The sequence below is a fragment of the Desmodus rotundus genome, chromosome 9 (assembly GCF_022682495.2).
Source record: "Desmodus rotundus isolate HL8 chromosome 9, HLdesRot8A.1, whole genome shotgun sequence".
Classification (NCBI taxonomy): Eukaryota; Metazoa; Chordata; class Mammalia; order Chiroptera; family Phyllostomidae; genus Desmodus; species Desmodus rotundus.
The window spans coordinates 77777144-77798675 of record NC_071395.1 but is presented as its reverse complement, the minus strand read 5'-3'; the positions used below and the strand labels follow the sequence as shown (position 1 = coordinate 77798675).

At 55.5% G+C, this 21532-nt stretch overlaps 1 protein-coding gene across 5 annotated transcripts in view; it reads left to right on the top strand.

Annotated features, from left to right (window-relative positions):
* Positions 1-21532, top strand: part of ABR (ABR activator of RhoGEF and GTPase) — a 173596-nt gene that overhangs the window by 77075 nt on the left and 74989 nt on the right. For 4 of the 5 annotated variants that reach the window (XM_045199150.3, XM_024565198.3, XM_053911802.2 and 1 more), the window contains exon 2: positions 3934-4118. In XM_045199150.3, coding sequence (XP_045055085.2) covers positions 3934-4118 — 185 coding nt within the window. Of the gene's footprint in view, positions 1-3933; positions 4119-18117; positions 18793-21532 lie in introns of those variants that run through there. The other variant, XM_024565199.3, reaches the window with a different exon arrangement.

Sequence of the window (21532 nt, the reverse complement as noted above, 5' to 3'; positions counted from 1 at the left end):
ACATAAAAGTTTAAAGAGTTGTACAGTGAACACCCACACACCCATCATCTAGAGTCTATAATTATCATTTTTCTATACTTGCTTTATCGCACATCTATCCATCCCTCTGAACACCACCAACCCATCTTATTTTTTATGTGTTTCAGAGTAAGTTGCAGACACTTATATCTTAAGTGTACTATTTGATGAATGAATCCACCTGTGCACCCCAAGTCCATATCAAGATACAGAACATTTCCATCACCCCAGAAAGTTCCCTGTGCCCCTTACAGTCAACTCCTGTTCCTACCCCACTCCCAGAGGCAACCGCTATTTTTTTTTAGCCATAGATTATTTTTGTCTGAGAACTTCACGTAAGTGGAACCACATAGGATAGGCCCTTTTGTGCCTGGCTGCTTTCACTTAGTGGGAGAGCCCGCAGGCGTCTGTAAGTCTCACTTCTGTTGTCGCCTGTGTTCGTAGTTTGTCTCTTCTTGTTGCTGAGCAATGTTCCGTTGTAAGGATGTCTAAAGAACATCAGCTTGTGGAGGGCGGGCAAAGACAGAGGATTCCACCAAACAGGCTTAGAAGGAACGGTGAGGGCAACAGGAAAAGCACCCAGGCAGAATACCAAGGAAAACCATCTGGATCAGTAACAATTAGCTTTGACTGCATGTAACATAAAAAACTAAATAACAGTGGCCCTGGCCTCTGTGGCTCAGTTGGTTGGACCATCATCCCATGGCTGAAAGGTTGTAGGTTCGATTCTCAGTCAGGGCACATATGTAGGTTGTGGGTTTGATCTCTGGTCCAGATGGTATGATCCCTGGTCTGGGCGTGTGTGGGAGTCAACCAATGGATGCTTCTCTCTGGCATCAATGTTTCTCTCTCTCTCTCTCTCTCTCTCTCTCTCTCTTCCTTTCTCTCTAAAACCAATTAAAAAAAAGTTCTCAGGTGAGGATTAAAAAAGAAATCCAACAACGACTAAATAACAGTGGTTTAAATAACAGGCATTTTTTTCTCTCATGTAAAAGAAGTCCAGAGGTAGACAGTCCTGGGGTTCCCAGCTTTCTGTTCAGCTATCTCTAGTGCTGGCTTCTATCACTTCATGGTTTAATGTGGTTGCTGGAGCTCCAGCCATTCCATCTACTTTCCAAACCAACTGACAACAGGAAGAGGAAGCATGAAGAGGGCCAAAACCAAACAAACCAAACATACCTTTCAGCTAAAACGATCTCTTTTAGCAGCATTTCTCAAAGTTCCACACATCTCATTGGCCAGAACTTAACCATATGACCCACACCACTAGGAAAAGTAGTGTTTTAGCTGGCCACCAGGCACACAGCCACTCTACATATAATGAGGCTTATGTTACAAGAAGGGAAGTGGATATTGTCAGCAGCCTCCTCGACCTTCTTTCTTTCAAGACCTGATGGCCAAGCCCCAGTCCACTCGGCATTCCTGTCTGTGGTCTTTCACCAGCTGAAGCCCCTGCTTAGCAGATTTCCCCCCTCCCACATGTCCCCAGGGTTCCTTCCTCTTTGAGGGTTGGTTTCTCAGTCTTTTCTGTATCCCTTTGTCTAGTAGGGGTCTCCTGGGTCTCTGACGTCCTGGGCTACGGGGGTCTTATGAAGGGTGGAATGAAAGGGAAAGTGTCTAGGAACTCAAGCAGAGAGTTCTGTGGGTACTTTACTCCTGAGCCTCCCCCTCCTGTGGCTAGCACCTCTCTCTCAGCCACGCCTCCCTTTCCTCCGTGGTCTGTAGACCAAGGAAGGCTGTAGAAGATTTCTCTGGAAGGTTAGTGATATTCAGAGGGAAAATGTTGGCATCCGGAGACAGACCTAGGTTCAGACCTTCTGTGTGTGAATCTCTCTGAGACTCTGTGACCTGCTGCCAGTCTGGGACAGTAGGAACAGCCTCACGGATGTGACTCGGCCCACAGCCGCCACTCTGATAAGGCGGGATTGTGCACACTGGGAGGGAGGCTGGCAGAGACCTTCCTGCCCTGCTGGGACCCAGCCAGCTCCAGGCTGTGCGTTGGAGACAAGCCATACCACCTTCCCTGTTGTGCCTTCTACCTCTGCCCTTGGGAAAGGTCCTGAGAGTGAGGGATCTGGTCCCCTGACCCCTGGGAATTGGTCAGTGTATAGGAGGGTCCGAGTGGCCTGCTGGACTCTGAACTAGGGATTGCCACAGCTGACACTCTGGGCCTTGACTCCGGGAGAAACAGGGCAGCCAGGAGGCTCCTGGAGGAGAGACGGCAGGTTAACATGATGTTTAATTTCCTCCTTGTGCTTTTCCAAAGTGAGCAGGTCTCAGGAAACAACCAGGCTCCCTCCCAGTGCCAGACTTGGGCAGACTGGGTGCTGCGGCTCCTCTTTCTTCTTCCAGTCCCTGGAAATAGCAGAGTTGGCTCACTCCCTGTCTCACTCCCAGCCTCAGACATGGGCCCTTTGTCCTCTCGGGCAGTGGACCCTATCTCCCAGGCACACGGCATGCACACAGCTCAGTGGCTGGATCACTAGATTCTATGGTTCTCCACGTGTGTGCCTGTCCTGGGAAAAAAGGAGTAGCCATGTCCCCGACAGCTTAATGGGCTGTCAGCACGGACTGGAGAGGAAGTCTGCGGGAGCAGGTGCAGCGAGGCTGAGGGAAGCTCTCAGCTGCCAAAGGGCCAGATTGCACTGAGTGTGGCTGTGGCCAGGCGCCCTGGTGACCTGTTGACACCATTCTCAGGCTGCCGTCTGCCCGGAGGCTGGTGTGTTGTGACAGAGGAGGAGGAGCCAGGCCCCAGGGGAGAATTTGGCTCCAGCCTCAGACCTGACAGGGGCAGTGCATTCCTCCGCTCATTCATTCCCTCCACACCCATTTCCTGAGGTCCTGCTGCGCCCAGGGATGACCCAGACACCCAATCCCTGCCCCCAGGGGCCTAGGGACAAAGGGGCAGGATCAACAAGGGCACTAGAAGGCCATGGGCTGTAGGAGTTCTGAGCTGGGACGCCAGGGAGGACATCCTGGAAGAAGTAATATCTGAGCCGATGATGGGTCAGGCCCAGTCAGGGGCTGGGGCGGGGAGGGGGCGGTAGGGCCCCTCAGCCTGTGGCAGGAGAGACCCCCACTTGTGGGGTTTGACCAGGGGCCTTTTGGAGGTACTGCCCTTCTGTCCCAGGGAAGGGGTGGGGTATCTGCGTGGGCGCCAGGGCCTGAGTGGCGCTGGCAGGCAAGGGGGCTAACAGCAGCTCGACTTCCCTACAGCCTTTTCTTCCCTCCTTCTCCGAGGGAAGCCTGCACTGGAATTATAGATGTTCCGTGCTGGCTTTTGAGGAGTCTGTTCAGTCGTGTCCCTGCCAGGCCTCGGTGCCGCCTTCTCACCCACGCTCTGCCAGCTTTGGGCCCCGTCCGTCCTGCACGAGGCCTTGTTCGGAGGTGTTAGGGCTCCCTTGGGTGCTGTTCCACAACCCCCTACCTGAAGCCTGCCCTGCCTCCCTCACCCAGGGATCCAGCTCAGTGTATAAATGGTAGCCCAGGAGGAGGGGCTCAGGAAGTGACATCGCTTGGCCCGCCCCCACCTCCTTATTCCCTATAAAAAGCAAAATGGTGACTCAGAGAGGAGAGTTGGAAGCGTCCTGCCTCCTGCTCCCGCTGTTAATTTTTAGACTTGGAATTAAGCAGGAGGCAAAGGAAACAACAGCTCGAATACGCAACTGACATGCTATTAAGCGGGTGGCAACAGAGAAACCGCTCCTCCCTGGCTCCCAGCAGCCCCTGAACTGCTGGCGCTCCCCAGCCCCGCACGAAGCCCCGGCCCCCTGTGCAGCCCCCGCCTGGGCCAGGCCGTGGATGCTGCGGCCAGGAGCATGGCAGCCGGGGGCCGCCGTCGGCGCCCACTGCGCTACCAGTCCCTGGCAGCCCTCGTGGAGGACTCTCAGTGGCCTTTCTTGTTCCTTGTCTCAGACTTCAGCTACGGGGCAGACGACTACGACGGCGAGGGGAATGAGGAGCAGAAGGGACCCCCGGAGGGCTCAGAGACCATGCCTTACATCGACGAGTCGCCCACCATGTCGCCCCAGCTCAGCGCCCGCAGCCAGGGCGGCGGGGACAGCATCTCCCCTACCCCACCTGAGGGGCTGGCACCTGGGGTAGGTACACCTGCTTTTCCTTCCGGGTTTGGGAAGAGGGGGCTTTTGGGGAGGGGGTAGACAGGCATAGGTGTCATGGGCCAGGCTGTGCTTGGGAGGCATGGGGGGACACAGTAGGACTGGGGAAATTTGGCTGTTTTGGGTGCCCTCGTCAGCTCTTTCCAGTCCTGGACCCCTCTCAGACTAGCTCCCCTCCCACCCCACCTGCTGCTCTCCCTGCCTCCTCTACCAGCCATCTGTTCCCCTGCCTGCTGGTCACCCTCGCCTCCTCTTTCAGCACCCCTAGCAGGACAGGGCCTTGGGGAGGGAACAGGCTCTTCTCTCTGGGCCTGGACTGGACCGTGGCTGCATATGTGACCTGTGGCTGTAAATGTACAAATGCCAGCTCAGCACACCAGGGCTGGCCTCGGTGCTGCCATGGGGTGGCATGAGCTGTGTCTGTAGCATTCCTGAGGGCCAGGGACCCCCATCTAGCCCTCTTCTGGGAAGAAGTGAGCTCTCATACTGTCCACCTCAACTCTTGTCGACAGATGGGAGCTGCGTTCCAAAGGGAAGCATTTTACAAGGACTCATAAGTCTGCTCTCTGAGAGAAACCAGGGGGCTAGAAATGAGGAGAGGTTTGCCATCCTTGTAATTAATGCTGTTCCTGGCCACAGCGACCACTGTATCTGGGCCTAGCTTGTGCACGTGCGCCTGAGACATGAGCAAGCGAGGCAGAAATTCCTGGGGCTGTTATTCTGAAGTTGGGGAGAAGCAAAGCCATGCCTCCGTTGGTGGGGGCAGGGGGGGCTTTGGGTGTCTGGTTCTGCTGGGTAGAGGGCTTATCCAGGTGTGTTTTGTCGGGGGACTCCTTTCTTCCCTCTAATACCCCCAAGGATCCATCACTGAGATGCTGTGAGATACTTGTTCCCCTCCTACAGTGCCCGGTACCCTGCCCCCCATGCAGCCAGGGAGTGCTACCTGGACTCTACCATTTCTCGAGAACCCCCTGCTTCCTTTCTTTCCAGCCTCCTTGGCCACCCTCCACCCCTCTGCTGAGCTCTTACCCCCCCTCTTCTCACACCGGGGTGGCTGTTATAGCCTTTGGCAACAAGGGCCTTGGCAACCAGCTTCCCACTTGGGGAAAGCCACATTGTTGCCATGGCAATGGAGGCAGAGCTCAGCCTGCTGCCAGGCAGTGAAAGTTTGGGAAGGGATGGTGGGGGCAGGTGAGAGGTAGAGGGGGTGTGGAGGGTGTTGGTCAGGTCCAGGCCCCCCACAGCCAGCATTCTGGTGTGTTGCTTTGTGGTCCTAGGAAAGGTGGCAGGTGACGGACAGCCATCTGGGACATATAGGGCAAGATTCGGTCCTGGTGGAAGGGAGAGTATTCCAGGACCTGAAATGAGGCCAACAGGGAAAGCAAGAAGACTGTGGCTTCCCATCTCTGCCGTTAGGTCTCTTCTCGTACCAGGGCTCAGAGACCCCCCGGGCGCTGGGCTGTTACCCTGATGTGAGCAGGTGTGAGCAGGTGCAGGAAGTTTTGAGCTAGGACACAGCACGAGGCCAGGGGTGCTGGCTGCAAGTTGAGAACATGTGGCCAAATAGAGCCACTTGCTGAAGAGAAAAAACATCTTTGCCATTTCCTTCTCGCCTCTCTGCCTTCCTCCTTGCTTCCTGTCCCAGTTCCTTCCCTCATCATGTGACCGCCCTGCTGGGGTGCATCGATTTTTAGATTGGGGGGGTGCTGGCAGGTGCTTTCACTCTCCAGGTGAGCTCATGGTGGTAACGGGGAGGTGCCCCTGCTGGGAGCGTGAGGCCTCAGGGCAGTGACTGACATCTGTTTGTGGTTGCCCCCTCTGCCTGGTGACTCACGAGGGAATAACTTGGTTTGAGGACTTTGAAATCCAGAGATGCTACAGTGACAACTGACTGAAGTGTTTGGGAACCTGAGGACTGAGTTTAACACCGTTGGCTAGAAGTCATGCAAGGCAGAAGCAGGAAGCATTTACCCAGCTTGGGGATCTCAGCGAAGATTCCCGACCAATGCACCGGACCCCCTGCCTCCCCACCTTCCCTCCTGGAGTTGCATTTTCGCCCTTTCCAGTGTGTCACTAGCTCCATCTAGTGGACTCAGAGAGCATTGCTGTTTACATTGGGGTGCTGGAGGGCACTCTTCCTGAGTACTTGGGGAGCAGTTTTAGTTAGAAGAAAAAAAAAGATGAGGAAGAAGAAGAATAAAGGAAGAAGGAGGAAAGAGGAAGGAGAAAGGGGGAGAGAAAGCAAGGAAACCAAGGTTTCTGCTACTTGGCTCTGCTCATTTGGCCAGGCAGGTCCCTACCCTGCCAGGCTTCCTGTTAGGGCCTTGGGAACCAAGGGGACTTGTAGACCAAATTGGACAATTGTTCTGGATATTTAGATATCTGGCCTCTGGCTGTTGGGCTTCCACACCCAAGGGTTGTGGTGTGGCCAATATGCGGCACCTCGTGCCCAGGAGCCCAAGGGTTGGTCTTTGTATTAGTCAGGATTCTCCAGATACAGAATGCATATGTGCATGTGTATATGTATATAAAGAGAGAGAGAGATTTATTATAAGGAATTGACTTAGTTATGGAGGCTGAGAAATCCCAGGATCTACGGCCAGCAAACCGGAGACCCAGAAAAGCTGAGTTATAGTTCTAGTCTGAGTCTGGGACCAGCAGAGCCGATGGCCTTTCAGACGAGAAAGCCAGCAGGCTCGAGTCGCAAGAAATGATGATGTTTAGTCTGAGTCTAAAGCTGAAAAAGACTCACGTCCCAGCTTAACCTTCTGGCAAGCGGAGTTTGCTCTTACTCAGCAGACTTTTTGTTCTGCTTAGGCCACCAGCTGATTAGATGAGGCCCACGCACCTTAGGAAGGGAAATCTGCTTTACTCAGTCAACTGAGTCAAATGTTACTCTCCACCCAGAAACACCCTCACAGACATACCGTGAATAATTTTGTTCAGATGTCTGGGCACCTGCGGCACAGTCAGGTTGATTCATAAAATTAAACTCAGAGTCTTACTCTTCCAGCAGCCCAGAGAACGGGAGGAAGGGGAGCTTTGGATGGATGCACGCCTGCTCCCTCTAGCTGTGAAATGTTGGAGGAGCGTCATAACCCCTCTGAGCCTCAGTTTTCTCATCTCTGAACAGACTGGTCTGTCTAGCTCAAGTGAGGCCCACAGCACTGGGCGCAGCTCACTGTGGGGCCTGAGTCCCCAGGTGACTGGGGCCTGCAAGAGTCCTCACCAGCTTTCAGAGGACTGGGGAGCTGGTCTGATGCATGGTTGCTGGACGAGACTGAACCCACTTTAGCAACCTCCTTTCTGGAGTTGGGTCAGTCCTGCCCCATGTGGGAGCCCGGATGAAGCTAGGTCTCTGTAGCCTCACACACTTTCCACTCCCCAGGACGGCACCCCCACTCCCGAGGTATCAGCGTGAACCCTGAAGCCCTGCCCTGCAGATGCGTCACCCTCCCCGAGCCCAGGCTGAGCAGAGCTCCGCTCCCTGGCAGGGCCACGGCCACAGGTGGTTCAGTTCAACTGACAGTGCTTGCTGTCGTCCTGGGACGGAGAGGCAGCTCTCCATCCCAGCTGACATGCCTCTGCTAAGACCATGGCCTTACACAAAAGCTTGCTCCCCACAAGCCACGGACTCTTGTCTATCCTCTTGGCAGGTGCAGAAAAAGGGGCCACAAAGGAGTGAGAAAAGCTGGGTGTCGTCTCAGTGCTGCCACTTTCTAGCTGTGTGACCTGAGGGATGCCAGTCACCCTCTCTGAGCTCCAGCCTTGCTCATCTCTAAAGTGAAGATACTGAGAATTTCCTCCCTGCTGATTTCACATGGCTGTTGTGAGGCTTCTGTGAAAAGGTGTTAGGCAGGGTGCTTTGTCAAGTCTGTATACATGTCAGCTAGGACTGCTCAATGTCAAAGCCAATCTACAGTTCCTATGATACCCACAGCAGGTCAAAGGGTGTCTGACAAAAGGCCGAATGGCAGGGTTCTGACTATAGCTTGCAAGAGCATCCAAAGATAAGGAGGGGGGAGCTTTGAAATGATTGCCATTGTCCTCCTCATCTCCCTCCCCCTCTCCTTGCCCCTTTCCCCCTCCTCCTCATCACCATCACAGACCCTTAGATTTCCGCTGAGCCTTTTCTGTGGGTTGTCTCGTTTAAGGCCAACCACACCCCTGTAGGTAGGTGCAGTGACCATCATTTTACAGTTGAGAAAACCGAGGCTCAGAGAGGTGGCTTGATTTGTCTCAGACAAGCCAGTGGGGCCAGAGGTTTAAACTCGGCTCTTTCTGATGCCAGAGGTCACTGCCAGGTCTGCTCAGCGAAGCATTTACAGCCCATTGCCGAGCCCTTTGCTGCCCGGGAAATTCACCCAGCTCCAGCCCCGATCACCTCCATGGCCCCCGACAGCAGCTCCCAGGCAGGCAGGCACCTAGGGCTGCTCCCCTGGTGTTTGTGGAAGGGCACTGAGAAGCCCTGGGATGGCCAGGGGGGAGGAAGGGAGGGCACATGCAGTCTTGGGGGATGAAGCTGGGACAATCTTCTGCCTCCTCTTCCCCTCCTTGGTCCCTTCTGAAGACTTGGGGTTTGAGATTCAAGGTTGGGAAACAAGGAGTTTGCTACTAGGTGAACAGAGAAGCCATGGAGAAAGCAGGAGCGTCTGTGCTTGTGTTGCAGTCTGCTCCCGGTGGACTGCACTCGAGCCCTGAGTGGGGCGGGCTAGCGGGTGGTCTTCACGCCTCTCGGTGTCTCCAGCTGCCGATGGAATCAGAGACATACTGTCCTCAAGTTGCCAGCCTCCTGTCTTAGCAGCCTCAGCCTTGCTCCTCGTTTTTCCCTTTCTGGACCCTTGATCCTCACTGCCAGGAGACTGGCTGGCTTCTCCTACGTGCCAGGTGCTGCGCAGGGAGCCCACCGGCCTCGTGGCCACCTAACTCCTCCAACCACAGGGGGAGCCCCTGTGTTGTAGATGAGGAATCTGGGGACGCTCCTTAGCTTGTGTGAGTGGAGAAGGAGGTAAATAGGGAGACTTAGTGCCCTGGTAGTGACCCTTAGCTCCCTCCGGAACTGGCCCTTCCTGTCCTCTGGCCCATCCCAACTTTCACTCCTGGCTGAGAGCTGGCCTTCCCTGATGAAGCACACCTGGCCAACCGGGAGCGTCCCTGTCGCCCGCCCAGCCTGTCTGCGCTCTCCCTCTCGCTGCCAGAGTGCCGGGGTCACATCTGCCAGTCAGGCTGTGTCCAAAGTAACCTTTGCTCAGTGAAGGTTTGCTGATCTCCCACAGGTGCCAGGCATTGGATATGAGGGTGCACCAACGAGACCCATTCTCTTCCCTTGAGCCCTGGAGTCTTTGGGGGTGGGACGGGTAGGCCGACTGACCCACGTAATCACACCAGCATGTGTTAAATTGCCCCTGAAACAAGTGCTGCGAAAGCCCCCCAGAAGGCCTTCACATTGAGGCATTTGGCCACACAGGTGAGCCTCCAGCGGCAAAGGCTGGATGGCCTTCAGGCTTTGTGCTCTGCCAGGGTGCAGGAGGGCAGAGACCTCGGATCAGCAGCCAGGCCCCCCTCCCAAAGACTCTCTATTTTCCATTGTCGCCACCTAGTTTCTCCACTAGTGGGAGCTAGCGCTCTCTTTCTCTGGACGATGCTCTCCTTGACTTTGGACTGGTCTCTTCTACATGGAGGGCCACACAGGCCCTCACCCTCCGGCCTGTTTGGTAGAAAGAGGAAGGGAAAGAGTAGAAGCACTTCCACAGCACTTGCTAAATGCTGGGCACCATTAGAGTGCTTTATAGATACTGACTCATTAAGTCCTCACCCCAGCCCTGTGAGGGGGGCTCCATGACAGCCCCCTTTGTACAGATGTGGAGCAAAGGAACAAAGAGGGCACATAACCCTTATAAGGTCCCATGGCTGGTGAGTGTCGGGGATGCTCGTCACTCCTGTCCTCTGCCACCTCTCCTGGACAGGAGCCTTGGCACCCATTTCAGCTCCCCTGGCCGCGTGACTTTGGGTGCCCTGTAGCAGCATCTGGGTCCCCTCACCTGCAAATGAGCATAAACACCTCCTATATGGAGAGGCTGCTGCCAGAACCAAGTGACTTGTCAGCTATGAAGATGCCTAGTGTAGTACCACACAGAAGACCTGCTCCCCAGGGTGTGGCTGAATGTGAATCTCTCCCAAGATGTGAGAGAGATCCCTCGCTCTGCGTGAGCCCCCAGCTCTGGCTGCTCTTGGACCTTCCCACCCCTGCCCCAGTCCTGGCAGAAGGGGCAGTACTGCCAGCGGCGTTCCTGCGGGGCAGAGGTCACCCTCGAGAGGGTGCCACTGTGGGGCCTCAGGGGGAAGAGAGGCACTAGGACCCAGTTGCTAGAGTTACCTGGAGCCATCTCCCACTTGGCCATCATCTGCCCTCCCTTCTCCTGTCCCCCAACCCCCTGCCCCGTGAAGGCGTCCCCCTCAAGCCCACCTTGCTGGACGCTGCAGTATCACCAGGGGCTGTGAGGGGAGGAAGGAGAAAGTGCTGGGGAAAACAGTAGCCCTTGGCCTGCTGTATTTGGCCCTGGTGAGTGCTCAGCTCCCCCTCGTCAGAGCCTGGTGTCTGGCTCGGGACTGGGTCTGGAGCAGAGTCTGCGCTCTGGAAACGGCCTGGTGGGGGAGACCGTCCTGGGTGTGCACTGTAGGGTGTTCAGCAGCTTCTGCGGCCTCCGCCCTCTAGATGCCAGTAGCAGAGCCCAGTGGTGACAGCCCAAAAATGTCTCCAGACGTTGCCAGATGTCTCCTTGGGAGCAAGGTCACCCCTGGTTGAGAAGCCCTGGTCTAGAAGGAGGTTAGAAACGTGAGGGTCTAGAACAGTAGCCCTCGGGGTGGGGCGGCAGGGGTCGGGGGAGAGGAATAAGAGGTCCTTCAGGGGACATTTGGCATTTACTAAGTGGGAAAAGGTAGGCATGCAGAAAAGACTTAACAAGTGGCAATGACCCCAGGAGGCTTACAGGGCAAGGTGGGGGCTGTCCTAGGGAAGGTAAGTCAAGGCATTCAGGTTGCCTAGATGGTTTCTGTGAAACCAGTTTCTAGCCCTGGATGGTGTGGCTCAGTGGATTGAGTGCTGGCCTGCGAACCAAAGGGTCAGGGCACACGCTTGGGTTGCAGGCCAGGTCCCCAGCAGGGGGCGCATGAGAGGCAACCACACACTGATGTTCCTCTCCCTCTCTTTCTCCCTCTCTTCCACTCTCTCTAAAAATAAATAAGTAAAATCTTAAAAAATAATAAAATAAATTCTTTAAATAAAAGAAAAGAAACCAGTTTCCAATCCTAGGGCTAAGGGGAAGCCAGTAGACACGGGGTCCTAGTAGGCTAACATGCTAGAGAAGGGGTCCGGTACTCTCCACCCTTTCGTACTCATTGCATTTGAAGGGTGTGAAAGTATTACCCAATTAAAATGAAACTATCTGGTTTTGCTCTGGAGGGCAGGATGAGAATAGAGTTACCAGGAGGTAACACTTGAGTAAATATTAAAAATATTTCAAGTGTTAGAAGGCCTCGGAAGGATGCAAGCAGAGGTTGCTGACTGAAGGTAGAGAGACTGTCTCTGGTGGGACTGTGGGTCCCTTCAGCCCTCAGAGCCCGCACCATGGGACCTGTTTTTATAAGAACCACCCGACCAACGTGAATCCTGGATTTATCTTCTTGGGAGACCCTTTGCCTCGCCTCCGGGGTTGCTTCCACTCCCTAAGTATTTTCTGAGCACCTACTTTTTACCAGATACAGTTCTGGATGCTGTGGGGAATTCGTGTGAACAGGGCTTGCCCCTTATCCCCCCACCCCTCCACACACACACAGCGGGAGAGACACACAATCGCTCTGTTTCAAGGCCATCTGTGCAATTAAGGGGCGGTCATGTGACCTCAAGAATCAGGGAGGGGAGCGTGGAGGAGGCAGCCTCAGAGAGTGGGTGGTGTTCTGCCTGGCCACCAGTCAGGAAGGCCATTCTAGATAAAGATGTGAGTTCTGGAATGTGGGGAAATCTCTGGAGGTTTAAGAAAAGGAGGGTGGTCTGGTGAGGTGGGGGGACTGGGCTTACTGGAGGAGGTGGGAGGTGTAGCTAGGAGTGGGCTAGGACCCCCCCCTTCTGTACACCCCCCGCCACGGCCAAGGAAGAGAACAACGGGTGCGCACTGAGGGCTTGCCGCACGCCAGGCACCGCCCTGTGTACCAGCCCTCGCTGCAGCTGGAGAGCCGGTGCCCTCTTCGCCCTCTCTGTACCCATGAGGAAACCGAGGCCACAGAGTCACAGTGACTTATCCAGGGTCACACCGCTGGCCAGAGGCAGACAGGGGAGTCAGATCCGGAATCCAGGGGAGCGTTTTGTTTTTGTTTTTGTTTTTGTTTATTTGTTTTACTATACAAACAGCGTCATGCACTGGCTCATGCCTAACACCTGCTTTGTGCCCCTGACCCGTCTATACGATTTTTGGAATGACTTCTACTGTAACAGAGAAAGAGCAGGCAGAGGGAGCAGCGCAGTCATTGGGCAGATGACGAATCTGACCCCATCTGCGCTGTAGCCAACTCCGCCTGCCCCTGCCCCTGGCCCCCGGCCCCCCGTGAGGTCAGTCCTCATCAGCCCCGGGGATGCTCCAGAAAATCTAGAGGTGGGGCCTATGCTTCTGTCAAGAAAGTGGGGAGGCAAAGAGGAGCGAGAAGGGGCTTCAAGCCTAGGGCAATGCCCAAAGGTGAGACTGCCTGGTCCTTTCCTGGGACAGAAAGCAGAAGAGGTTGCTGTCCACGGTTGGATCAGCTGAGTCACTAGCGAGAGCCCACTGCCCTTGTTCGGGCTGACTTGGCTTCCCTCTGGGCCCAGGACAAGCAGGGTTTTAGAAAAAATAACCTGATGTCAGCGGTAAAGATGCACTGAGGAATGGTCGGTCACACCCTGCTTGAAGCCCTTCCCTGCCTCCCTCTGTCCTGGGGGTGCCATCACGGCCCTGCCTGACCTGACCACTTGACCCCCGCCTACCTCTGAAGCCTCATGTGGAATGTGAGCTCTGCAAGCTTCGTCAGTTTTGTAAGGAGACGATCGCTCAGTGCGAATTCCAGTGCCTAGAGCTGTGCCTGGCACTCGGCGGGTGCTCGGTGCCTGTTGTTTGAATGAATGAATGAATGAGTGAGTGACACTCGCCACCCAGACTGACCCCGGTTCATCTCGCCTCGCACGGTCGTGTCTGCCCCGCAGCCCCCACGGCATGGCTAACCCCTGTTCACTTTTCAGTGAGTTTTAGTGTCTCCTCTTCCCCTCTTGCTCCCTCAGAGGCTCCTGTCTGCGCCCCCAGAGCTCAGTCTACTTGCCCAATCACAGCACTTACCCCACTTCTTTTTTTTAACTTCTTTATTTTCCCTGATTACATCACTGAAAATTCTCACTTTACAGAGCTATCTAATATAGAAAGTGAAAGTCTCAAGTTCCATCCTACAGAGAGTTTTTGTTGAAGAGTTGGTTGTACATTTTAGGTGTTCCCTTTTTTCATGTGACATAGGACATCTATATGTATGTATACATAGCTATACATGTATTTATACATAAAATGGGATTGTATTTCCTACTATTGGTACTGTTATGCAATTTGTTCTTATTTTACTTAATTAACTGGACATCTCGAATATCGGCAATTAGAGATCTTCCTGGTTTTTCTTGATGGTCACATGCAGTATTTCATTTTATGGTAATTCACTTAACCAACTCCCCTGAAAGCGGCGTGGCTGAGTCAGAGGGTGTGAACATTTTAAACCACGGTAGATGTTTGCCTGTGTCCTTTCTGAAAGAGCTGTTCCTCAGCACCATAGTTCTGCGGTCACGCACCTCTCCTGGCACTGCCGTGGCCCACAATGTCAGTCCGTCCCTGAGACGGTCAGCTCCGTGGAGGTAGACGTAGTGTCCCGTTGACGGCCGCAGGCACAATGCCTGGTGCACAGTAGGCGATTAATAAATACTTGTTGACTGAGTGGGTAAGGGAATGAGGGCAAGGAGAATGAGTGGGAGAGAAGGCTGTGGGGCTGAGGAGGGTAAACCCGGTGGTTTTGAGAGCATGGGCTTGGTGAGCGGTGGGTATGTTAGTGAGTTCTCCTTGCCCATGGGGTGTCCACGCCCCTCACTCTGCGACAAGGTGTGGTTCTAGCCGCTTCTCCAAGTACTTCATCTGCCCCTTTTCTCTTCTGTCCTCCAGCCAGCCATGCTTCCTGGGGTCCCTTAGAAAAGGGTTTCCTTTCCCACCTTCCTCCCTTTGCCTGGAAACCCTTCCCCTTTCAAGATGCTGCTCAGAAGCCATGTCCTGTAAAGCTTTTCCTCTGCAGCAGGGTTAGTGCCTCAGTCTTGTGTCCCCACTCTGCCGATCAGTGTGGACACTGCCCTGTTTCCTCGTGTGACCTTCGGCCCCTGAGGGTGGGGCCGTGTCTCCCGGTGGCAGCGCGTTTGTGTGCCAGGCAGGCCTTCTCTCTGGGTACGAATGAGCAAGGGAGTGAACAGATAGATGGACAGGAAAACACAGGGGGCAAAAATGGAATATTACTGTGGTGTGTAGGTGTGAGATGCTGCAAACCTTGGTTGGGGTGGTGGCGTTGGAAAAGAAAAGAAGGAAGAAGCAAAGGGACTTGGTAAAAGGGATGTGGGGCCTGAGGGAAGGAAGAGTCACAAGATGGAGGCGCTGCCGACAGAAGTGGAGAAGCCAGAAGGGGAAGCTGGTTTAGAGGGGGGAGGGTCGAGTGGCCTGTGTATATGGAGTTGAGGGGCATGGATGGGACTCCGAGTGAGACGATCTAGCAGACAGCACAAACGCCACATTTGGAGCTGAGCAAGATGTTGGAGGTGCAGGTGGTGAGGGGCTGCCACTGGCCTAGGAATGACGAGGATGAGTTCTCTGAAAGCAGAGCAGAGGACGGAGGCCTGGGTCCTGAAGGGGCAACTCCACATCGATAGGAAGCAGGAGAAAGAAGCACCAACCTAAACCGGAGTGGTCAGGAGAAGCTGCGGGATTTGAGAATGTCCATACTGCAGAGGCCAAGGAAAAGAGAGGGAGACCTCTGATTTTGGAAGAAGGCAACCCAGGGGCCTTTGGAGCGGCTGCTTCTCTGGAGAGGAGGATCGGGAGCCAGGCTGGAGTAGCTGCAGTGTGGTGGACACGGGGAGGAAGCTCAGGTCCAGGGCTGGCTCAGGGCATTTGTAGGGGAAAGGGAGGGAGCATCACTGGGACTTGTGAGTCACTTCCCCTTGGGGGGGAGGATTGAGGGCCTCTGAGTGCAGTCAGTGTGCCCGGTGGAGCTGGAAGGACATTCTCCTTACTCACTGGAATTTCCAGCCGACTGGGCTGGGGTGGAGTGGAGGTGCCACGGATGTTCAGAGAGCAGCTTCTGAGGGGCTTCAGGGTTTGGGGAAGGACTGGGTCTCAATCTCACCATGCTGAAGAGGGACATGGGGAATGGAGATGAGGATACTCTAGGAGACTTCTAAGGCACCCCTTGCTCCTTTGGATGGGGAAGGGACACAGGAGGGGCCCTTTACCCATGCCACCTGCTTGTCTGACCGTGGGCGCAACCCGTGCCATGGACTTGGAGCCTGTAGGATGGGACACAGAAACTGGCACAGAGCCCTGGGCTGGCACATTTGTGCCCTGGGGAATGCCAGGCCTGGTTGTTCCCAAGCCCTGGGAACAGCCTCATCCGCCCACACCAAATGAGGAATTGTGGCTGAAAGGGCTCTTCAGATGTGCCCTGGCTATTTATAACCCGGCGAGGGCAGGGGCAGGGGAAAACCAGTGACTGAGGGAGGCGGCGGGGCATGGGGTGGGGTGCGCCTCTGTGGAACCCTGTCAGCCCTGAGGCCCCAGAGAGCCTCTCCCAAATCCCTTGTCATTGCAGCTTTGGTGACAGAGAGGAGCCTGTCACTGGTGAGGACAGGTCCTCTTCTGTAATAGAATGGCAGGAGCCCCACCTAGAGCTTAGAGCATCCACAGACTTAGGGAAGGAGGTAGGATAAGAAACCAGGTCCATTTTCTTTTTCCCTCCTCTCTCCTTCTCAACCCTCCACCCAGCTTGGAAGCGCAGCCAAGGGCCCTGCGTTCGTGGTTGACCCTCCTTTGGAATGCATTTCCAAATGAGTTCCAAAGAGTTTGACTTCCCCCCCTGTGGCCACACAGTTGCCACGTGACAGGGGATGGTACATGTGCATGAGGATGCCAGTGGTAGACGCACATGAGAAATCGATGGACAGCTCAGACACTGTGCCATTAAGAGCCACAGTGTCTGAGGCACCTGTGTACTGGGAGAGAGAATTGTGAGCTGGAAGCATCAGGAAGGTTACAAGGGCATCCCTGGCTGGAGAGAGGGCTGTGGGGCTGCTGGGAGATTGGGGTGGGTAGGCTGTTGGCTTGAGTGGGGCTGGAGCTTCGGAGCTTACCGCCCAGAATCTTGAGTTTTCACTTGATCTACCTAGTTGGTGGCGCCTATTATATAGGTTTACAAAAATAAGTGTCTGGTTATTACTGTGTGAGGTTGAATTTGGTTCCAATGAGGAAAGGGGACAGGGGGTATTCAGGGAACCCCCATGCCCTCCCAACTGCCAACCTTCTCTCAAGGAGCAGCTGGCTGCAAGGAGGCAGCAGCCTTGTCTGCGGGCCTACGTCAGTTGCACGGACGTGTTTCATTTAGACCGTGCCGTGGTTTGTTTTATTCTTTACTGTGAATTTTTTTTACATCGGAGTTTACTTTCAATATCATTTTGTATTGGTTTCAGGTGTACAGAGTAGCGGTTAGACAGTCACGTACTTTACAAAGTGCTCCCCCAGTATTTCCAGTGCCCACCTGGCACCGTACCTAGTTATCGCAATGTCGTTGGCTGCACCACGGTCTTTCTTCTTAATGTAATTTATCTGCCGTCATTTTAAAATCGAGAGCTATCACCTAAGAATCCAGATTTCCAGCTTCTCTTGAACAATCCAAAATGGGGCAGCCTTACGCCTGCGTTGCCCCTGGCAGCCATCAGCTGGAGCTTAGTTCACCCAGCTCCCACCTGGCTCGCTTCACTGATTGGTCTTATCTACAGTATAGTGGGTGCTGGAGTTTGCAACCTTCGCCCTAGGTGTTGTGAAAGAGCTTTTCCGGGCGCTGCCCCAAGCTCCTCCCCCACACGAGTGGGTGGATGTACATCTCTAACCAGAATGTGCCCCTTACCCTTTGGGTGGATTCGGCTTTGTAACTGTTGAAGCAGCCAAGGGAAGCAGGCTGGGGGTGGCAGGGCTGGGCATGCTCCCTGTCCTGGGTCGCGTGCACCGGCTCCTGTGAGGCTAGCTCTATTAAGCCCAGGCTGCGATTGAGGGATAAAAGCCCCAAGGAGGTGGTATTGCTAATCTCAGCAACATCTGTGTGTAGATGTGGCACGGAGACCGTGGAGGTGGCCCCGCTGCAGACCCTGGCTTAGCACTGGTGCTTCTGTTGTGGTGAGGCAGATCAGGCCTTCTTGGCACAATGGCTTGTTTCCCCAGCCCCCACCCCACCCCCACCCCCCACCGCCGGCAGGGCTGGAAACTGGTTTCACACTAGGCTGTCGCCTCCACTCTGCAAAGGTGTTAGAGCCTGAGGCAGAGGTGAGAAGAGGACTCAGGCTTATCGGGATTCCAAGGTGACACCGAGGTTGGCCTGGGTCGTCCGTGAGGCTGTGCGGGCAGCTGCTCCTCCGCTCCGCCCCCTGCGTGCTCCCGCCCGGCCCAGGAGAGGGGCTGTAAATAAAGCCTGTCTCTGGGAAGCCGACCTCCCCTTGCGCCTTGCTGCCTGCGGCCTCCTCGCCCCTCCTCCGCGCTCGAGAAGCCTCCGCCAGCCGGCTGGCCCGGTGACCACAGAGGGAACGGCTCCACCTCGCAAGTCAAGTTGTGCATTTCCTGTGTATTAATAGCAAACGCGAACCTCGGAGCCCAGAAAGGGCGGGATCGCCGGGGCCGGCGGCGGCGGCGGCGGCGGCTGCGGGGCGCCGGGACCCACCTCGGTAGCGCCGGCCGGGGAGCGCGGGGGCCCCGCCTGCGCCCGGCCCGCGCGCACAGCAGGAAGGGCCCGGCGGCCGCGCAGGGGCGCCTGCTGCTCCGCCCGCGCGCCTTCCAACGCTGACAGCCCGGACATCGCGGTGGCCGCGGCAGCGGGGGCTCCGCCGAGAGGTGGCCGAGGCCCGCGGGGCTGCCCTGGAGGACCCGCTTCCCCTTTCTCAGGGCGGGACGCGCGCGCGAGGTGGGCCCGCAGCCCCGCGCTCAGGAGGGCTGGGAAGCGGCTGCAGGAAAAGGTTCATAATGGAGCCTTTCATCGCGAGCCGGTGGCCAGGTGCCAGGACTGACTCCGGGGAGGCCAGCATGCTGGTTTAGGCCTGCCCTGCACGCTCTTCACTCCCTGCCCGCCTGCCTCGCTCCCGGGCGGCGGCAACGGTGGCTGCTGCTGCTGCCGCCACTGCTGCGTGGACCCTGCTTCCTGTTTGCCCTCCGCGGCTCCGGCTGCCATGGAAGAGGAAGAGGAGGCAATAGGCTATTTGGACAAGGTTCTGGAGGATGAAGATGTGTTTCTCCTGGAGGACTGCGAGCTGGGAACCCCATCCAGCCCTGGCTCAGGGTCCCCCTTCTTGGTGGCTGTGAAGGTGGGAATGTGACACGCCCTGGATGCTTGCTGAGGGAGGGGGCAGGGCTAGGAGCTCTCAACTGCGAAGCTGTGTGCGGGCAGAAATGGCTGATGGGTGCGCAAACCTCACTCAACCTGAGAGGGGCTGGCGCATGCCTGCGAGGGGCTGAGAGGGGCCGTGCACGCCGGCAGCTGTTCCTGGGGGAGAGGTGCTGCGCCTGCCCCCTCCCCTGGAGCAGTTGTCCTCAAGGGGAGTGGTTGCTGCTTTACCCAGGCCAGCTGTGCCGCGGGCTTTCTCTGGCAGTGACATGAGTCACCTGGTGGGCATGTCAGCGGTATGAGCCTGCTGCCCCAGAGGAGCTGGCTGACTTGAAACCAGGAGGCTATAATTTATTGTTTCCATGGCAACGGTAGGGTAAGTGCACTTAGGGAAGTTCAGGCAAAGGGGGCCACTCTTTCCCAAGAAGACTTGGGGGATCTTGCTAGGACAACAGGGCATTTGGAGAGAGAGAATGAGAGAGAGCGCCGGAGCTCACTGAGCTCCCTTGAAGGAAAAGAACTGGAGCCGCTGAAGAGGGCTCTGGCGGTGACAGCTGGCTTTGAGGCAGATGCTAGGTACATAGTCACTTTTCCTAAGGTGGGCGTAGGCAGGAAACATCTGCGGGACCCCCGCCCGCTCATCTACTCTGGAGCTGTGGGCACTCTTGGTTGTGCCCCCGTGCTGTCAGAGAAGTTGCCTTAAAGCTGGAGCAAGAGGGGACTGGCTGCATCAGTCCCTTCTTTTCTCCCCAGGGGCAGGGCTGCCCCTTGAAACCACACCAGCATTGCCTGAAGCATGGCACACCAAACCCGTCTACCTTCCTTTCTCCTAAGCCCACTTCTAAAAGCTCTAACCTCAGCCTTTTGCTCACCTCCTCTCTGTTCTGTGGCCAGAAGGGGGACCAGTTAGAAAGTATGGCAGGGAGTTCACAGACTGCAAGCCAGGCTGCCTAACTGAGAGCACCCATCTGTGGGCCCCAGGCCTGTCGGCCCAGGCAACACTGCACCCCAGAGGGCATGGTGCCCAGAGCACTGCTGTGGGCAGGAGGCTGTCGCTGGGCCTCTCTGTTCCTCCAGTAAGATGGGCATCACAGCCCTGCCCCACCCACGCCACAGTGTGGTTCCGAGGAGGAGCTAATGAGGATACAAATAGACCGCAGCCGTGGTGGGTAGCTGATGTGTGGAGTCGGGGTGGAGCAGCAGCCGTAGGCCTGGGTGCAGAGCATTGAGGAGCCGTAATGGGAAGCTGGCAGTGCCTGGTGGCCCTGTGCCAGTTCTCCTGGTGCTAGCTCTGAGTTCCGAGGGGAATCTCTTTCCCGATTGGGCCCACGAAGGCCTCTTCACTTAAGGTCTGACCAGCCTTCCCACCAGGAACAGGAAGGGAAAAAGTCTGATTATGAACCAAGAGCGCTGGCTGGTTCAGCAGTGTGTGGGATCAAGGTATGTGGAGTTCCTACTGGGCCTTCTCTGCGAAACCCTTCCCAGCACAAAGGGGATCCTGCTCTTCTGTTGCCATATGGGTCCACTCTGACTCTGGACTCTGGCTTATACCTCAGTCTCAGCCCATGTTTCATTCTGCTTGGAACCCTAGACATCTGCCTTCTCCAGTGTATCCTATCCCCCTTGAGGGCAGGGGCCACGCCGTATTCACTGTGGACTGCCGCATGGTGGTTGGCTGGTGCCCAGTGAATTTGTGGAATGAGCGAGGCTCGCGGGAGCCTGCAAAGGGTGTACCATGTCTCTGGCCTTGTGCCATCTCAGAGGTGTTCTAAGGAGGCAGCGCATGGATGCCAAGGTGTCCTGGGCACACGGTACACCTGAAAACACTGCTCCTCCCAGACTCCTGTGAGTCTTCGCCTCTACCTGGCTGCCCGGGTGTTCTTGGACCCGTCTCCAGCATGGAGGGCGGGGGCCTTTCCTGAGGGTTGGGGAATTCCAGGCCCCGTGTCTCATCCTGAACACCTCTAGGGTGCCTTCCTCCCCTACCAGGCTTGGCTGTCTTTAGTGAGGGCAGACCAGCAGGGCGGCTGGAGAGAGACGGTGAGAAAGCTCATTAGTTCATTCGGCAAACACCGTCAGGTCGGGCTCTGTTCTCAGCACCCTTCCGGGGATGGGCCGGGGACAAGATGAACAAGGTATGGCTGGTTCTGTCAGAGTTCGAAGTTCCGGGGGAGGGGGCGAGTGGGCAGAGAATAGAAATACGATGAGAAAGTAGTCAGAGACATGAGAAGAATTTTTTTAAGTATATTTTATTGATGATGGTATTACAGTTGTCAACTTTTTCTCCTCTTTGTCCCCCTCCACCCTGCACACCCCCTCCCACCAACATTCCCCCCCTTAGTTCATGTCCATGGGTCGTACATATAAGTTCTGTGGCTGCTCCATTTCTTACACCATTCTTACCCTCCCCCTGTCTGTGCTGCACCTACCAGTCATGCTTCTTATTCCCTGTACCTTCTCCCCACTCTCCCCCTCCCTGCTGACAACCCTCCATGTGATCTCCATTTCTGTGATTCTGTTCCTGTTGTAGTTGTTCGTTTAGTTTGTTTTTTTAGGTTCAGTTGTTGATAGTTGTGAGTTTATTGTCATTCTACTCTTCATAGTTTTGATCATCTTTTTCTTAGATAAGTCCCTTCAACATTTCATATAATAAGGGCTTGGTGATGGTGAACTTCTTTAACTTGACCTTATCTGGGAAGCACTTTATCTGCCCTTCCATT